We start from the raw sequence: 17299 nt of genomic DNA, 5'->3' as shown, positions 1-17299 counted from the left end.
CTTTTCTGTTTTCCCTTTCGGACTTTGGTGAAAGGTCGAGGACTGGCTCCCAATGGGAAAGAAGTGAAATTTTTTGAAATGTTGGCCCGAGTGAAGGATAATAAAAGTGCCCCGTCGTAAAGAATTCTCGGTGGTTTAGTTCCAACGGCAGAATGACCCCAATGTGGAATGTCTTAGCGGTTATACGCGAATAGACAAAGCACGTGACACGCACGTGACGCGGATTTAAACGAGCGGGAATTCGATTCTTTAACAGCAGTGTACCCATTCCCCCACCAAGTTGTTTGCCGCTATCAAGTTCAGTTACACTCGTAGTTCGTGTAGTGAGAAGATGGCTGTACTTTTAGTCACAACCGGTGCTACAGTGACATTCAGGGCACTAGTGAGCCAAGTGCTAACCTCCAACTTTGTCCAAAAAGCCCAAAATGCAGGTTTTTCCAAAATAGTGCTACAATACGGCAACGAAATCCACGGGGAGAAACATCAAAGCCGGCAATTCTTTGACAAGTGCCTTCGTGGAAGCAACCTCGTTTCATCGCTCAAGTTGAAAGAAAAGAGCAACAACAAAAACGGATCGGTTTCATTCCTGGCGCCGGATTTCGAGCTAGTTTGCTTCCCCTTTACGCCAAACATCACCGATTACATCACTCAGGCAGATGTAGTCATCTCGCACGCGGGGACAGGTTCGATAATAGACACGCTCCACAGGAATAAGAAGTTGGTTGTAGTGGTGAATGAGCAGCTCATGGATAACCACCAGAGGGAGATTGCACGAGAGTTTGCAGCGTCGAATTACTGTATGCGATTCGAGTGTGACAAGTTGGGCACCGATCTGTTCGGGACAACGTTGCAAAAATTGCTTAATGATGAGATTCGCTTCGATCGGTTCCCTGTTAGTGACGGAGCCGTTCTTGAGACTATCTTGATGGAGGAACTCAGCGCGGCGTAAGAGGGTATTCTTGATTTGTGGGGGGGGGATGTCACCGACTAGAGAAAGCGAACAAGAACCTTTGGCACAGCGGAACCCCTTTGGTTTTTCAGTATCCTTACAACCGAATATCCTTATCTCAAGCTCCCATCATTTACATGGGGATGTTGTTTACGGCAGACTGGCATGTTCCTGAAAGTGCAAGTGAAAAAAAACTCACACCTTCACGTTAGTTGCAAGCGCAGATTTTGCATCCAATGAAGGAGCGCTGTGTATGTAGGGACTACATCGTGGATGAGTGTTGACTGCAGAGTAGAGAGATCACCTCCAGTCCCCCCTCCACACCAGGCTGAATGTAACAGTCGCTATCATCTTTGCTCTTCCACTCCACCGGTTTTTATTTCAACCAATTCAGTAGACTAAGTCATTCTGCTGAATCCCGAGCCTTCTCAATCACATCAGTGCATGAACCAATTAAACGATTTTGCATTATCGATTTGGACAAAACTGTGGCTTGCCCATTTATTCCAACGTTGGGAACAAGAACGATTGAAAGCTTTGGCGAAACGCATTTTCTCTTGTCTCGGGCCGTTGGAAAAACCCCAACCTTGACTAACCACGATTGACTCGACAGACCACCTGCAGACTCAATTATCCACCCATCCATCCACGCATGTAATCAATCAAACGATCAAGCAATTGATTAAATCGATTATCCTTACGGCGGAAGGCTGAATCCACAGTTTTTTTCCCCTTTTTTTTTCTTTGCACAGATTATGCCCGCTTGATTAAACTATACAGGGGTTGAAAACAGATTTACGACTTGGGGGAGGGGGGGGGGGAAAGGGTTAGAAGTCCCTCACTAATGGTGCTCTAGAAACAAGAATAACCTCGCTTCCCAACTTCTCATGCTCCACAGTTGCAGAAAGAGTCAAGACCATAGAATGCGGGTTGGCGAAAAAGGACATACGAGTTTATCGGTAACTTTTCGTGACGATACTGTCATTGCGGACGAAAACGATGAAGCCACATTTAGTCCAGTGCAAGAGCAAGTTCGAATTTTCATATAAAAAGAGTCAAGCATATTCGCTGTTTGCAGTCATGATGATGGGGAAAATCAGACCAACATGAACCTTCGCTTGATACCTACCAGAAGAATAGTCGATGAAGACGAATACGGAAACTTTGTCCCCACAGACTCAAACCAACAACTAATCTCGAAACTGAGTAGTAATGACTCGAAAGGTAAAGAAGATGTAACCGACGGCATCGAAGTCAAGAGCATAATTGACGAAGAGCCATCACTAGAATACCGGGACGAAAAAGACCGTAAATGGTGGAAATTCTTTGACGAGTACGAGTACAGAGTCAACCGCAACACCCAGTCAAAGAAAAAATGGTATAAATGGTTCCACGAGGATGACACCCCAGAGGAACGCAAGTTGATCCTAAAGATGGACTTGATCTTGACGGTTTATTCCATGATGGCCTATTTTGTCAAGTACTTGGACCAGGCCAACATAACAAATGCCTACGTGGGCGGATTGAAAGAAGGCATCCACATGCAAGGAAACGACTTCATTGATACCCAGATCATGTACATTCTCGGCAACGTTTTGCTCCAGCTTCCACTCATGTATGTGTTTTACGCCGTGCCCTTGACCTATGTTCTCCCGCCAGTTGAGATTGGGTGGTCGGTATGTACGATATTGACGTCCCAAGTCAAGAATGTGCCGCAGTTGAAGGCTTTGCGGTTCTTGGTAGGTGCTTTCGAAGCACCTTTCTTTACTGGTTTCCATGTACTATTTCAATCTTGGTACAGAGGTAGCACCGGTGAACTTGCCAGAAGAGCCGGTTTCTACTACATTGGGCAATATTTGGGGGTCTTGACTTCGGGGTTGTTATCTGGCGCCATAGTCAGAGGCATGGAAGGAGTCGGAGGCTACGCTGCATGGCAATGGATCTTTATCATTGACGGGTTGATCAGCATATTTATCGCTATACTCGGGTTCTACATGATCCCAGGAACACCTCAGGACTGCTACAGTGTCTTTTTAACCGACAACGATATCCGAGTAGCGAGAAGCAGGATGAAGAAAGACCAAAAAGCCTTCATGCCAAGAGAAAATGTCGTCAAGTACTTTTTCGATAAGCAAGTCTGGATCAAAATCTTTACTAGCTGGGAAACGTACATCGTGGCCCTTTGGTGCGCCTTCTTTTGGAACAATGGGAACATAAACTCGGGCGCCTACGCGTTGTGGCTAAAGTCGTTGAAAAACGACAGGGGCGAACCACGGTTTGGACCAGGCGAGTTACAAGACTACACCGCGTTGACGCCAGCGCTAGCCATTGTGTGGTTGATATTGATTTGCGGCTTTGCTGATCTTTTCAGCTGCAGATGGGGCGCCATAGTCATCGCTCAAGTGTTCAACATGTTGGGCAACGTCATCTTGGCCATTTGGCATGTTCCCGAAGGAGCCAAATGGTTTGCTTTCATGTTGCAGTACTTCAGCTTGTCAATGTCTTCAGTGTTGTACACCTGGCAGGGGGACATATACAGAAAAGATGTTCGAATGAGGCAAGTTGTCTTGGTCTCGATGAATATGTTTGCCCAGCTGACGACGGCGTGGACATCCAAATTGGTGTGGAAGACAGCTGAAGGACCGAGGTTTTTGAAAGGATACTCCTTTGCAGCAGTGTGCTCATTCGCATTGTGCGTCTTTACCTTGATAGTATTGTATATCTACAAGCGCCAGGAGAGACGTGATGCTCGAGAAAACGGAATCGTTTTATACAACTCGAGTCTGGACACCGATGGAGATCAAAAAAGCTAGCTCTTGGAGGAGCGAATCAATACACGTATATAATAACGATTGATATGCATACTATCTATAGTACGTTTCATCTCTGACTTGTAGAGCCCCACTTTCCATCTACCTGAATTCAAGCATCGACCAAACGTGGTGGGTTTTGGAAACACCCACGGTCGTGTACACCATCCCCGAAAATCCCCAAACACCGACCGTAGTTTTTTTTCCCTCTGGAAACTAACTTCAAACTTCACTTACCGGCCCCAGACAGAAGTATCCACCATCCAAGCACATCTACCCACCTATCTCACCCACACAACAATGTTGAACTTGATCGGGGCCACATCAGGTAGAATATTCAGAAACACACAATGTGCCCATCACATAACGCAAGTGCGAAATAAGATGAAGTCGCACCACGCCATCAAGAACAGACTCATCAAGACCAAGTCGGGGCAACTCAAACGAAGATTTGCTGGTACCAATCACGGGAACGGCAATTTCAGCTTTGCGTCGTTGAAACATCTTCGAGGCTTCACTACGGTCAAGCCTAAGCTGTATTTGAAAAAGATGTTGCCCTTCGCATAGAGTTTAAATAATTCAAAATTTTCATGTATATATATATATATTTATATTAATATTAATATTAATATGGTTATATTAACTTTTTTTTGTAGAATGCAAATTTGATGATGATGATGATTAGTTAGATAGAGCAGCAAAATACGTTTACTCGTTCAGCTGTTGCGAAGTCCATTTACCAGACTGAACATCTCTCGTCAAAACCGTTGTTGGGAAATAGTGGTAATCCGTTTTCAACGAGATCGCCGCGGGGATGTTATCAAAAGACACCATTCTGAGTTTGACATAAGTTTTATCTGGAATTTGTTCAACTGCTTTCACAAAGTCGTCCAAGTGCTTGGTTTCCTGGTCATTGACATGCGTAATGAAGCTTATTGGGACAATCCCGTACTGGTGAGCAGGCCCACACGCGCTCTTGTCGGTGACGTAAACTTCTGATGGGATTTTCGTCATCAACTGTTTGACACCTATATGCGGCTTTTGGAGTAAAGCACCGGACCACAGCACAACTTGGGATGTTTCCAACGATTTGGTGTCAATGCTTGGCACGCTCAAGGTGAGCTCCTTTTTCTGACGAATGACTTTAAACTCCAACAAGTCGTGCTCATACATGTCGCCAAAGTCTCTCATGTTCTTCACGAGTTTACCATTAACCGAGAGCACAATGTCCCCGACTTTTAATGGGTTGGCTTCCTCGCCTACGCTTGGAGCCGATACCCGGTCAACAGACAAAAACTTGATCTGATCGTGGGCCTCTTCTTCAAACTTGGTGATCCATTCCTGGGGCACACCCCGCGTTCTCCCTTGGAAAACGGTAACCGAGGCAAACTCGGCATCGAGCATCCTCAATTTCTGAGGTATTGTATTTGCTTGGAGTTGTCTAATCACAGGTAGAACGTCGGTGACGTCGAGCCCCATCTTGAATGCCTGTTCGTTTGACTCTCCCAAATAAGAGAGCCAAAACGCACGCAACCTGCCGTCGTCATCAACTAAGACCCCCGTGTTGCACTCGTGAGTAACCTTGCTGTCCAACAACACACATTCCAAGTTGGTTCCCCTGTAGCGAGGCGACATTGTATTTGCCGTAACATTCAACGATGACACCGAGCTCACTTTTACTTCGTCGGTGATGAGTCTCAAATTGTAATTGTAGCCGATAAAAAATGAACTGTCACCACGCCTCAAGGGGGTATCTGAAAGCTTTGGAGACTGCACGTCAGCGAGGATCAATTTCGGATCGTACTTGATGATGGCGTAATTAAGGTGCGGATGCAAAAACACCACTTCTCCCGCCAAGTCGATGGACTCTGCGAAAACCACAAAGATATCGCACATGTAGTGAGGAACAAATCTTCTTGAAACTAAAACAAACCCATTTTCAGCGTCAATCACCACTCCGTAACCAATGTCCTTCTTGAAAGGGTGGGAGTCAACACCGGTGGGGCAGAGCGACCTTATTTGTACAAATGATCTCACCAACCTTGACAAGGGCGCCTTGCTAGAATCATTAAAGGGGATATCGATGAATTTTGCATTCTGGGGAACTGATGCCACAGGTGGCAACGGTTTATCTTGAAGCGTGGTAAAGTCCCAAATCCCCGTCTTGTCGTTTCGCACTGCCATCTTGAAAGAAGTGTACCAGTGTCTGTCAATGTAGATGGTTTGCACATATTCTGCATGCATGTCCGAGACGTGTCGATAGGTGACAGGGACTCTTGCACAATCAGGTAATTTCTTCATGAGGTCCACAAACTCGTCCAAATTCGACACGGGCTTGTCGTCGATTGTTTCAACCAAGAATCCCAACGTGTCTTGAGTCGAGAATTCAAAAGAGCCAGCACCGTCGCTGACATATAAACCCTTCACTGGCAAGCAAAAGCATCTTGCTACTTGATACGAGAGGTTGTTGAATGATGCACCGGCAACTTGCACAAATCTGTCAGGGGTAATGTCGTGGAGATTGCTTATCCTGATCTTGTGGCTGATTTCACGCCCACTTCTCTGAATCACAAAAGTCAACTCTTGGCCAACTTTTTCGTCTAGTATTTCATCAACTCTGACAAACGAGGAAATGTGCTCCCCTTCAATCGAAATCAAAGCGTCACCTTCCTTTATCAACCCATCGGCTGGACCACCTGGTAAAATGAGCTCGGCCACCAACAAGCCTATTCTGTCTGGAAACAAACTTCTAGCCGTCGCCTCCGCTTCTGCCGTTAATCCAAATCTCGAGCATTCATTGAACGGCTTTAGCTGCCACTCCACTTGTATATCGCCTCTTGTTATCGGTTTGTCATTTTGAATGCACTGGAGAGCCCGTTTGGGCCTGCTCACAGGTAAAAAAAAATCAGTCGAAGCCTCTGTAGATCCTCCTGCTTGTAGGGCAACACATTTCCCATCTTCATTGACCACCGGCGAGCCCGAGGATCCCCCCGTGGCCGATGCAGCAGCTTGTATGTATTCCGTATTGAAGTCGTTATATGTCAATGCACCATAGTCTGGAGCATTCCTGTCTATTCGAGATATAATACCCGCCAAAATAGAAAGCTTTTCTCCGTTGTCATTTCCCACCACTCTAATCTCGGTTCCAATCCTGGCTAAGCTTGGTTCCAAGTCTAGTTTTGTAAGCTCCAAGTACTTGACATCTTTGGTGTCGAATTGCAAGAATCCAAAGTCATGGACCGGGTCTCTATAGATTGGCTTGACGTCAACCGATTCGTGGTTATCGAAAACCACGTAGCCCGTGAATGGGCCGGGCCCAACAACGTGTCTATTTGTGAGAATGAGCCCTCTCTCTGCATCCACAACAAAGCCGGTGGCCTCGCTCACCAAAGCTGTCTCCGTGTCAAATGATGCAACGTGTGAAAACTGGATCGAGACGACCGAGTTGACAACTTTTCGTATCATCAGCTGCCACTTGTCGCTATTGGAGCCTGCAAACTCAAAAACAGGGGCAACCGGGGATATGGGGGAAGAGTCTGAGCCTAAGTCTGAGTCTGGGTCCGCTTCCTTCACCTCATCCTCGACGACAACTATATCGAGTTCTTTGTCGAAATTGTTCTCGATGTGTTGTTTCTTCGCAGTGCCATTTACACTATACTCTCCATTTCGCTTCATTTGTTGTAATGGTATGTGAAAGGGGTGGGTAAGGAAGGGGGCGATGGGGGAGGGGGGGGGGGGTACCTGCGTTGTGTAGTTGTGGGTAAAGAAAGAACGATTGAAGCTGAAAATTTATTTTCTTTTTTTTTTTTTTTTTCTCTCCCTCCTTTTGCAACTCGTGATGTCTTACTCGATTCGTTCTCATATAGTGGGACCAAACAGAACAACCAATTTAAAGAACAGCGGTGCATTGAACGAGAGGGAAAGAGAAGGGGAACCCACCGGGAGGTTTCTGATATAACGGCGAAGGCGTTCTGTTCCATGCTTTGCTGTTCTCATCTTTTTTTTTCTTTCCTCCATCCCCCCCTGTTTCTCTACTCTTCTTGGTTTTGGCGTTCTATAATCTTTAACGCGTTCCCCGTCCAAGTGTCAAAGTACGCCCTTTGAGTTGGCGATTGAAACAAATGCTCTCCATGGATCATGGCTCCGTAGCGTTCTAGTAGGTCCCAGTTTTCACCTATTCTCGCCCTGTTTTCTTTCCTTTCCTGCTCACTTTTGTTTGCTTTGTTTGCATAGACGTACTGCTTCTCTATTTCCTGGACCCAGCATTCATTCTTGACCCATTCTTCCACGAGCGAACACCACGAGTCGAGTGCTTGCTTCAGCAAACCGCCTTTTTGATACTGCAATAAAAGTGCCATCAACTCTGATTTGGACCCCACTTTTGAAGCGAGTAGGCGGTGGTTTATTCTGGTGTATGCTGTATACACTATTCCGCACGCCAAGGACCAGTCGGTCTTTTTGGCAAATTTGTGTTTATGGAGATAGAACGTGTTCAACATTTGCTTGGTAAAGACGGCTGGGATGTAAAAAGTGTTGCAGAAGGTGATGAAGTCCACAATCAGGACATTCTTAAGATCATACCTGTATTTTTTCCTTTGCGTAGGGTTGGCAGGAGTCACATCCTTCTTTGGGGACAATGGTGGTCTCAGCCTTTTATTTTCGCGGGCACTTTCTCGTGTGTTTGAGGTTTCATTATCTTCTTCTTCTTCTTCTTCTTCTTCTTCAGCAGCAGCAGCAGCAGCAGCAGCAGCCATGTGAAGTCGTTTCAATGGAGAAGAGCTCTGCCTCATTTTCTCTCGAGGAGTTGTCGACAACGAATTTTCAGTTGCCTTCTTTTTTGGAGTGCTAGTGGGCGTGCCACCAGCAGATATCTGGCCCACAAAATCTCTGAAATCATCCAAAAGTTTGCTGGCGACATGCGGCTGAATCGGTATTCTTGAGATATCTGGCTGGGGAAGTTCAAACAAGGTTCGGTACTTTTCAATAATCACGTAAGCACAAAGGTGATATCGACCGATTTCGGCATGGTTTGGTAAAACTCTATAACTTCGGACGCTTAGGTTGTACAACGAGTTGATGTAGCCGATTAGTTTCGCCGTCTTTGGCCCACCATAAGCAGGGATGAGCTCCTTCACCGCCTGATTGATATGAGCATTTGACATCTAGAGGCTTTCTCTGGCGTAGAACTGCCCTCCTTCTTCTTCTTTTCGTTTTGTTGGGAACCTACTGCTGGTGGACTGTTGTCAAAATTCCAAGTGCTGGTATAAACGGCAGTGACCCATTTGGGCAACCCATGCGGCGCCATCGCGAAAAGCGGCGCTACCAAGCGTACTCAAACATGTAGTCGCTTTCCCGACAACAAGGGAAGTAAGTACCCGCCCCCCGGTTTCAAGCTAGATATAGCAGGAGGTGTCGAGCAATACGGTAACCACGTAGCTAGCAAGGGGAGGTGGGAAGGGCATCAGATTAAACCACGCTGGTGGTTGTGTGTACTCACTGGCTGTAATTCTCTGTCTTTCAGTACAAGCGTTATTCTCCACTCATATTCGGTACTCGCTCAGTATAGCGCCGAAGAAGCTCTACAGCCAACCAAAGTTTTTCTATTATAACCACCATCGTTAACCGCGATTTCTATAGGATCCAGTATTTACACACACACACCTAGATAGTAATATCCACCTCAAGGCTTAACACAGTCGTATATATCAAGATTGGGAACAAAGGTTATTTCTTGAGCCATCCGTGATATTTGGAAAAAAAGAAAAGAAATTGAAAGAAAATGATATCCAGGCAAATTTCATGCTTCCGTGCCGCTGGTGTGGTTCGCTCGTTTGCTAGCACGGCCATCAGGAGACAGTCGGAGTTGGCGAAGCCGGTGGACACCTACGGGAAGGAGATTGTTTCTGGCGCACCAATAGACCTTGTTACAAGCAGGGTTGTCAGAATATACCAGGAGGCCAAGCCAGCTACACAGTCGGGCCACCACAACGGAGACCACTGGAAATTGGACTGGGACGTTCTAGGCAAGGGAAACAGGTGGGAGAATGATCTTATGGGATACCAGGGCTCCTCTGACTACATGCAGGGAACAATCATGAAGTTTGACACCAAAGACGCCGCTATAAGGTTTGCTGAGAACCAGGGCTGGGACCATTACGTACAAGAGCCAAAGAAGAGACACTTCAGGAAGAAGGAATACTCGGCCAACTTTTACCACTCTCCAGGGCCTCTCAAGCACATCAGGACTAAATAATTGCTCAATTGACTTCCATTAGCTGAAAAGACAAAAAAAAAAAAAAATAGGAGAAAATGAGTAGATTCTATCATGCGACGAAATGTTCAAATCGAGTAGATATGTCTCTTCTCTTCTCTGCTCTCTCACATTTGGTGATCAATCTTGCAACGGCACGAACCACCACGTCATACTCTCAAAATTTTGCTCAAAACTAAACCGTTTCTCTTTCCCCTTCCATCTGCCCTCCCCGGCTCCATCCTCAGCAGGTTCCTGGTGGACGTTCTGGGTAGTTTGAGACGAAAGAAGAAGAATATGCTGGTTTGGCTTTCTCCCACTGCTACACCACTTTGCAAGGCCTTTTGTCGCCACGCCATATCGCGCAAATTTTTGGTGTTTTTTTTTATCAAAAAAAAGACCGAACAGAAATGCAACTAAAATATTTTGAAAAAGATAGGCAACAGGGAGATACAGAGAGTATCCTTTATTTCTTTGATAAACAGGACCCATCTCCACCGTTTCAAAGGAAGAAGAGCGGACTAACTAACCTAGCGACGGCCAACAAGGGGGTCTACTTTTTAATTTGAGAAGCGCATTAGTTTTAATATTGGAAATAGTTTTCTCGTGAAAAGGGGAGGGGGTAAAGCTGTGGAGTTAAATATAAATAGAACCATCAAGCAGTGACGAGCCGAGATTTTGGTTCTGTTTTTGCATGCGTCATGGTATATGGTGAAAAGTATAGGCATAAGGGCTATAAGAACGACCGGCACGCGTATTCTCGCGGGGGCCACCAGCACGGAGGCTCAGGTTACGGCGAATACAACGGTTCGCGAGGGAAGGGTGATGAAGTGAATAGTTATCTGAATTCAGGGCTGTCGACTCCGCGATATAACGGGCATAACGGGCACAGCGGGCACAGCGGGCATGGTCGAAGTAGCGATCATGATCGGCATTTGCGAGATGGCAGAAACCACTCTGGCCGAAGGCGATGGCAGAACCCTCCAGAGTCCTCTGGCAAAAACACACCGGTTTCAAACACCAGCGATTACCTACTGGCAGACCCTCTCTACTTGAGTGGCACCGACACCAGAACCGGTGTGAATAAAAGGGATGCAGACTTCCCCAAACTAGCACACCATGAGGAGTATACTAAAACACTAATAGCTTCTTCTCACACAGCAGACGAAACGACAACGACTTTGAAAACTTATAAAGTAGTATACGACCCTGAACTCGATGACACCTTGACAAGGCTGGAAAAAAAGTCCAAGACCAAGAAAATCAGATTCAAAGGAGATAGTTTTAGCGAAGATGTAGCCGATCCTCGCCAGCCGTGGAGCCAATATCTACACAAGCCAAATAAAAAATCCAGCAAATTCCCATTTAAACAATTGCCCCAGGCAAAATTCACTTTTGATGAAGATTCGTTGGGCCCGGCACCACTCACAACCGTTGTTATTTGGGATCTTCCCGCAAGCATCAACGAGGCATACTTGCGGAATTTCTTGCGCAGTTACGGATCCATCGATGAAGTCAACATGATCAACGACCCCAACAACGCCGTGCCCTTGGGAGTAGCGACATTTAAATACCAAGGCAGTCCCGAGAAAGCCAGCGAATTGGCTTCCAAGTTTGTCAAAGTGGTGGCAGCTGAGCTAGTAAAGATTGACGGCAAGCCACTCAAAGTTGGCCTCAATGACTCTGAAGATACATTGTTGAGCCAAAAAGTCAACATTGCCCGGGGAAAGATAATCAACCAAAGGCTTAAAAGGGAGCAAGAAGAGGAGAAGCGACGAATCAAGCTTTTGGAAGAACAAAAGAAGCAAGAGGAGATTGCCAAGAGGGAGGAGGAGTTGAGGAAGAAGGAGGAAGAAGAAGAGGCAAAGAGAGTGGCGGCTAGTCTCAAGTACAAACCCAATACAACTTTGCTTTCGTCAAGACATAACAATATGGTCGAAAGGGGAATTTTTTTACCGGCGGAATTGACCAAATACGTCAAGAATAGACCGTACTTATTGATACGAGATAAGTATGTGCCCACCACAAAAGTGTCATCTCATGATTTAAAGAAACTCTTGAAAAAATATGACTGGACCCGAGTTTTATCCGACAAGACGGGTTTTTATTTGGTGTTTAACTCATTGAGAGAGTGCCGACGATGCTTTGAAAAAGAAGACTGCAGAAAGTTTTTCGAGTACAAGCTTGTTATGGAGTTGGCAGTGCCCGAGGGCTTTGTCGAACTGACCACGGCAGATGATCTAGGAAACGACGTCATCGACGAGGCGTCCAACATTTTGATCAAGGAGTTTGAGTCGTACCTAGTCAAGGACATTCGAGAGCGAATCATAGCACCACAGATTTTAAAGTATTTGGACCATGGCAATTATCCAACCATCGTAGAGGAGCTCAAGAGAAAAGAGCAAGAAATAAAGGCCAAAGCAGTTAGCTCAAACGACCAGATCAAGTTGAATGCCATGTCATATTTAGAGAAGCGCAAGAATTTTGCCGCTAGTCAAAAACCCAATCGCTCCCAGTTTGGTGATCGACATAGAACTCAATTTGGACGGAGGAAAGGAGCGGTCATTCCTATGCTGCATGCCCTCAATCTTGATGATGATGATGATGAAGATGAAGAGGAAGATGAAGATGCAGAGTCGGAGGAGGAAAGTGATGACGACAAGACAACTAGCCGGTCTGTAACTCCCGTTGCTCAGCCCATGAAAAGGGCACGTAGTTCAACTGCAACGAGCGTCAACGATGAAGATCTTCTGGAGCCAGAGCTGAAGCGACCGAAACTTGAGGAAACTCGCGAGATCTTATCAGAGGAGGACAAGTTAGACAAATTGCTTGAAAGTAAAGCCGACAAAGAGCTTAGCGAGGCTATGGAGGACAAGTCTAGGGCTAAAGCTGTGGTGGAGATCAAATCTGATGCGAGATTTGAGCCCACAACTGGTGGTCCGAGAACGGTGTATCCAGAATATTATCAATCGAACTACTTGGAATTGGCCACTCTTCAGGACAGCATCAGAGACTTGGAGGATCTTGAACTTGCAAAAAGCGTTTTGGCTGACACACCCTCAGCAGACATTAAGAATATTGAGTATTGGGCTTGGAAGTATAGACAAGAGCAGACTTCAACCTTGAAAGATAGAGAGCGGGAACGGGAGCACGAGGAAGACCAAGACGAAGATAGAGATAGAGATGAATATGCCGATGAATATGCCGATGAAGATGAAATTGCCGATGAAGATGAAGATGAAGACGAAACAACACGGTTGGATAAAGAGTTGCCGCCACATCTTGAATCTAAATCAGGAAGCTTCAAGAGTGAAGGGTTTAGGAAAATCCCCGACCCCGACAAGGACTATTACTTGCCTCACCGCAAGAGGGCCGATAAGCCTATAAAGACTGTCCAGTATGAAGAAGACGAGGATGAAAAGCCGGCAGAAGCCGCTATCAATTCCGTCCAAAGCTCGAGAGTGAATCGAGCCAACAACAGGCGATTTGCAGCTGATATAACGGCCCAGATTGGTTCCGAATCGGATGTGTTGAGCTTGAATGCGTTGACCAAGCGCAAGAAGCCAGTTACGTTTGCCAGGTCCTCAATCCACAACTGGGGCTTGTATGCCATGGAGCCGATTGCCGCCAAGGAAATGATTATCGAGTACGTTGGTGAACGCATCCGTCAGCAAGTGGCCGAGCATCGCGAAAAAAGCTATCTTCGCACAGGTATCGGCTCCTCGTATTTGTTTAGAATCGATGAAAACACTGTGATTGATGCAACCAAAAAGGGAGGAATCGCGCGGTTTATAAACCACTGCTGCAACCCCAGCTGCACGGCCAAAATCATTAAAGTTGAAGGTAAAAAGAGAATAGTCATTTACGCGCTTCGAGACATTGAGGCAAATGAAGAGTTGACCTACGATTATAAATTTGAAAGGGAAACCAACGACGATGAGCGTATTCGATGTTTATGTGGTGCACCGGGCTGTAAAGGTTATTTGAATTGAGAAGTATTTAAAGCAACGTTTAGCAGAGCAAACCTCGTGCCCACCTCCAACATTCAACGTTACTATATACATATATGTAAATATGTACATAGATATATATGGATCTACAGATCGTTTACGTCACTCTGAAATCGGCCCACACCAAAGACCAAATTATGACATACGGTACTTTGCATCTAAATATATATATATCCACTTGAGCAATGTTTCTAAACCGAACTATTTCCAGTTATTATATCCTGTGTTTTTCAAAACAGAGATACCAACAAGACCCCCACTACATAGGGTTAGAAAGATGTGTAGCTCTTTAAGTAAACACAAATAAATCCGAAGAAGATGAAATGTAATCAATCAAGATCTGAAAAATTGCGAGCCCAAACAACCGCCAACGGGGACAAGTCTTGTTTCTTTTCAAATAATCTACCGAATATGGTGCATACATTGATCACTACTGCAGCCACTGCTGCTGCTGTTGCCACCATCACGACTATTGTGTGTCAATTTTTTCCATTTGTCGCGGATATTTTTTTCACGACAATTGCCCAGAAACCCACACTTCAATCCACCATCGCGGCATGGGCCACCTCATATAACCAAAAGCGTTTGCCGCCCTCTGTTTAGCTGCTGGCCAAGTCAACCCGCTCCCTGCCCTCTTTCATGAATCTAGTGGGACTAAGGGCATACTCCGGCCACTTGAGCTCTGGTGGGAAATATGTATACAGTAAGAATTGAAAAGGCTGAAATCATAATAATTTTGCACGTGACTAGCTCTCTCACTCTGAATTAGAACAGAATAAAAACAACAGCCTCCATTAGGTGCAATTGTAAATAAATATGCGGTATAACCCTCACATACACTTTGGGGAATCCAGGTAACCAGTCTTGCAATACCCACAGAGAGCTCACAGAGCGGATGGAAGAAGAGATATATAAGACCCATTCCAAATTTATGAGCTCCGTTTTCGAGTGACTGGTCAAAAAAAGCACTTCCCAACTTCCATCAAACGAAAAGATCGACCGAAAACCCCCCCCTTAGTTCCATTCCACAATTCCACCATTCCCTCTTCCCTTCCTCCATCTTTCATTTTCCATTTTCCATTTTTCGTGAATAGCTTTTGGCAGCATCCGCAAGCGATTATTTGGTTGATCTTGGAAGGACTACATCTTTGAAAGAAAAAAAAGAAAAATCAAAGAGAAGCTAGGTCTCATCTCCAATTGACATTGGTGTCCCTCATTAATTCATTAATTTGTATCCCCCCCGACCCCCTCCATAAGAAATGTCTGCTCTTCGATCCCAGCCGTTGCAACCGCTTAATAGTGGGCAGTTGAATGCCCGCACTAACAGCGTGACGCCCGTCAAGCCGGTTAAACGCTACAAGGAAAACTTGCAGCAGGTGGAGCAGAAGCAACAGACCAAGAAGAAGAAGGAGAAATTGTCGGCTCTATGCAAGACTCCTCCGTCCGTGGTGAGAACAAGAAATGGCCGGGACTACCGCCGTGGAAACTTTTTGGGTGAAGGCGGCTTTGCGCGGTGTTTCCAGATGAAAGATGCCTCCGGCCAGATATATGCTGCTAAAACCGTCGCCAAGGCGTCGATCAAGAATGAGAAAACCAAAACCAAATTGTTATCCGAAATCAAAATACACAAGTCTTTGAAGCATCCCAACATTGTCAATTTTGTCGATTGCTTTGAAGACGACATCAACGTCTATATCTTGCTTGAGATTTGCCCCAACCAGTCCTTAATGGAGCTTTTGAAAAACAGGAAAAGAGTCACCGAGCCCGAGGTTCGCTATTTCATGGTTGAAGTTGTCGGCGCCATCAAGTACTTGCATTCGAGACGAGTTATCCACCGAGACTTGAAATTGGGCAACATTTTTTTCGACCCTGACATGAACTTGAAAATTGGCGATTTTGGTCTTGCCTCGGTGTTGCCCACCACCGATTCCAAAAAATACACAATTTGTGGAACTCCAAACTACATTGCTCCCGAGGTCTTGGGCGGCAAGAACACTGGCCACGGTTTTGAGGTGGACATTTGGGCAATCGGTATCATGATGTACGCCCTTTTAGTCGGCAAGCCTCCCTTCCAAGCCAAAGATGTAAATGTCATTTACGAGAGGATCAAAAAGACTGAATACTATTTTCCAGAAGACAAGCCAATCTCCGAATCCGCAAAACAACTCATCAAGGATTTGTTGAGCTTGAACCCGTTGAATAGACCAACCATTGATGAAATATTGAGCTACGAGTGGTTCAAAGGTCCATTCCCCGACCGCACGAGAGAAGTTAGCTTGCTTGAAGCACCGGAAGGTCTCGAGTACATCTCTCGAGTCCAATCGTCGATCAACTTCAAGTCTGCCAAGGATATGGCCGGCATTTACACGCCCAAGAGCAAGAATCCGGTTGAGATATTGAGGTCGGACTTGCACTCTGAACAGCCAAAGGCAATGCTTCCTCAATCGCTTTCACCCAACAACACCAAGAACAAATATCAAGAAGTTGAACCCGATCAACTTGGCAGGCCAAAGAGAGTCAACTTCAACTCGCAATTTTCCACAACGATCAAGCGGCTCAACGAAACGTGCTTTGAAACGTACCAAAACATTCGAAGGTTGGAGCATTCCAAGCACGATGCTATAGACGCGATGGAGTTGCCCAAATGCGAGAATCCCACCTTGATCAGTAAATGGGTCGACTACTCCAACAAGTACGGCTTTTCGTACCAGTTGACGAATGATGACATTGGCGTGCTTTTCAATGACGAGAATACTTTGCTCAAGCTCCACAATTCAAACAAGTTTTTGGAGTTGATCTACCACGAAGACGAAGGATGGACTTGCATTGAAAACTCGTTGGCACATCCTCCCGTGCAAGCTAAAAGACAGTTGGAAATTGTCGATTTTTTCGCCAAGTACATGAACAGCAACCTTTCCAAAGTGAGTGAAAACGAGGAAAGGAAAGAAGTTGTGTTTTTGAGACGTTACACAAGAACACCCGAATACATCATGTTTGAAATGACAAATGGCAATTTCCAATTCAATTTTAAAGACCACCATAAAATCTGCATTTCAAAGTCCGGTTTAGCAATAACTCACATATCCCCCAATAGATTCACGCAAACGCATCCGTTGATTCTAATCATGCAACAGGGAGACTTCCCCAAGGAGCCTGTTCCAGATTGCTCAAGGAAGATTGCTATTATCAAAGAGGCTATTAAAAAGAGGGCATTCAAGGAGACATAAAGTAAAGGAAAAGAAGAAGAAGAAAAAAAGAAAAATTAAGTACGGTTTGATGG

The 17299-nt window shown here is 45.5% G+C and overlaps 8 protein-coding genes across 8 annotated transcripts; 6 read left to right on the top strand and 2 right to left on the bottom strand. All coding sequences in view use genetic code 12, as the record gives it.

Annotated features, from left to right (window-relative positions):
- Positions 1–331: 331 nt before the first annotated feature.
- On the top strand, positions 332–949 carry LODBEIA_P30430 (uncharacterized protein; the record flags this gene model as incomplete). The annotated part of the gene is made up of 1 exon (XM_066973110.1): positions 332–949. One exon carries the CDS (start codon positions 332–334, stop codon positions 947–949), a length of 618 nt encoding a protein of 205 aa, XP_066829981.1.
- Positions 950–2055: 1106 nt separating this feature from the next.
- Positions 2056–3762, top strand: LODBEIA_P30420 (uncharacterized protein; the record flags this gene model as incomplete). Its single annotated transcript, XM_066973109.1, has 1 exon — positions 2056–3762. One exon carries the CDS (start codon positions 2056–2058, stop codon positions 3760–3762), a length of 1707 nt encoding a protein of 568 aa, XP_066829980.1.
- A 297-nt stretch (positions 3763–4059) lies between these two features.
- Positions 4060–4326, top strand: LODBEIA_P30410 (uncharacterized protein; the record flags this gene model as incomplete). Its single annotated transcript, XM_066973108.1, has 1 exon — positions 4060–4326. The coding sequence occupies one exon, from the start codon at positions 4060–4062 to the stop codon at positions 4324–4326; it is 267 nt and encodes an 88-aa protein (XP_066829979.1).
- A 141-nt stretch (positions 4327–4467) lies between these two features.
- On the bottom strand, positions 4468–7434 carry LODBEIA_P30400 (uncharacterized protein; the record flags this gene model as incomplete). Its single annotated transcript, XM_066973107.1, has 1 exon — positions 4468–7434. The coding sequence occupies one exon, from the start codon at positions 7432–7434 to the stop codon at positions 4468–4470; it is 2967 nt and encodes a 988-aa protein (XP_066829978.1).
- A 356-nt stretch (positions 7435–7790) lies between these two features.
- Positions 7791–8921, bottom strand: LODBEIA_P30390 (uncharacterized protein; the record flags this gene model as incomplete). The annotated part of the gene is made up of 1 exon (XM_066973105.1): positions 7791–8921. One exon carries the CDS (start codon positions 8919–8921, stop codon positions 7791–7793), a length of 1131 nt encoding a protein of 376 aa, XP_066829977.1.
- Positions 8922–9538: 617 nt separating this feature from the next.
- LODBEIA_P30380 (uncharacterized protein) lies at positions 9539–10012 on the top strand (the record flags this gene model as incomplete). The annotated part of the gene is made up of 1 exon (XM_066973104.1): positions 9539–10012. One exon carries the CDS (start codon positions 9539–9541, stop codon positions 10010–10012), a length of 474 nt encoding a protein of 157 aa, XP_066829976.1.
- Positions 10013–10710: 698 nt separating this feature from the next.
- On the top strand, positions 10711–14001 carry LODBEIA_P30370 (uncharacterized protein; the record flags this gene model as incomplete). Its single annotated transcript, XM_066973103.1, has 1 exon — positions 10711–14001. The coding sequence occupies one exon, from the start codon at positions 10711–10713 to the stop codon at positions 13999–14001; it is 3291 nt and encodes a 1096-aa protein (XP_066829975.1).
- Positions 14002–15278: 1277 nt separating this feature from the next.
- LODBEIA_P30360 (uncharacterized protein) lies at positions 15279–17246 on the top strand (the record flags this gene model as incomplete). The annotated part of the gene is made up of 1 exon (XM_066973102.1): positions 15279–17246. One exon carries the CDS (start codon positions 15279–15281, stop codon positions 17244–17246), a length of 1968 nt encoding a protein of 655 aa, XP_066829974.1.
- Between the last annotated feature and the right edge of the window lie 53 nt (positions 17247–17299).

The sequence above is a fragment of the Lodderomyces beijingensis genome (genome assembly GCF_963989305.1).
Source record: "Lodderomyces beijingensis strain CBS 14171 genome assembly, chromosome: 3".
Taxonomy (NCBI): domain Eukaryota; kingdom Fungi; phylum Ascomycota; class Pichiomycetes; order Serinales; family Debaryomycetaceae; genus Lodderomyces; species Lodderomyces beijingensis.
This window is presented reverse-complemented; position numbering and strand designations above follow the sequence as displayed.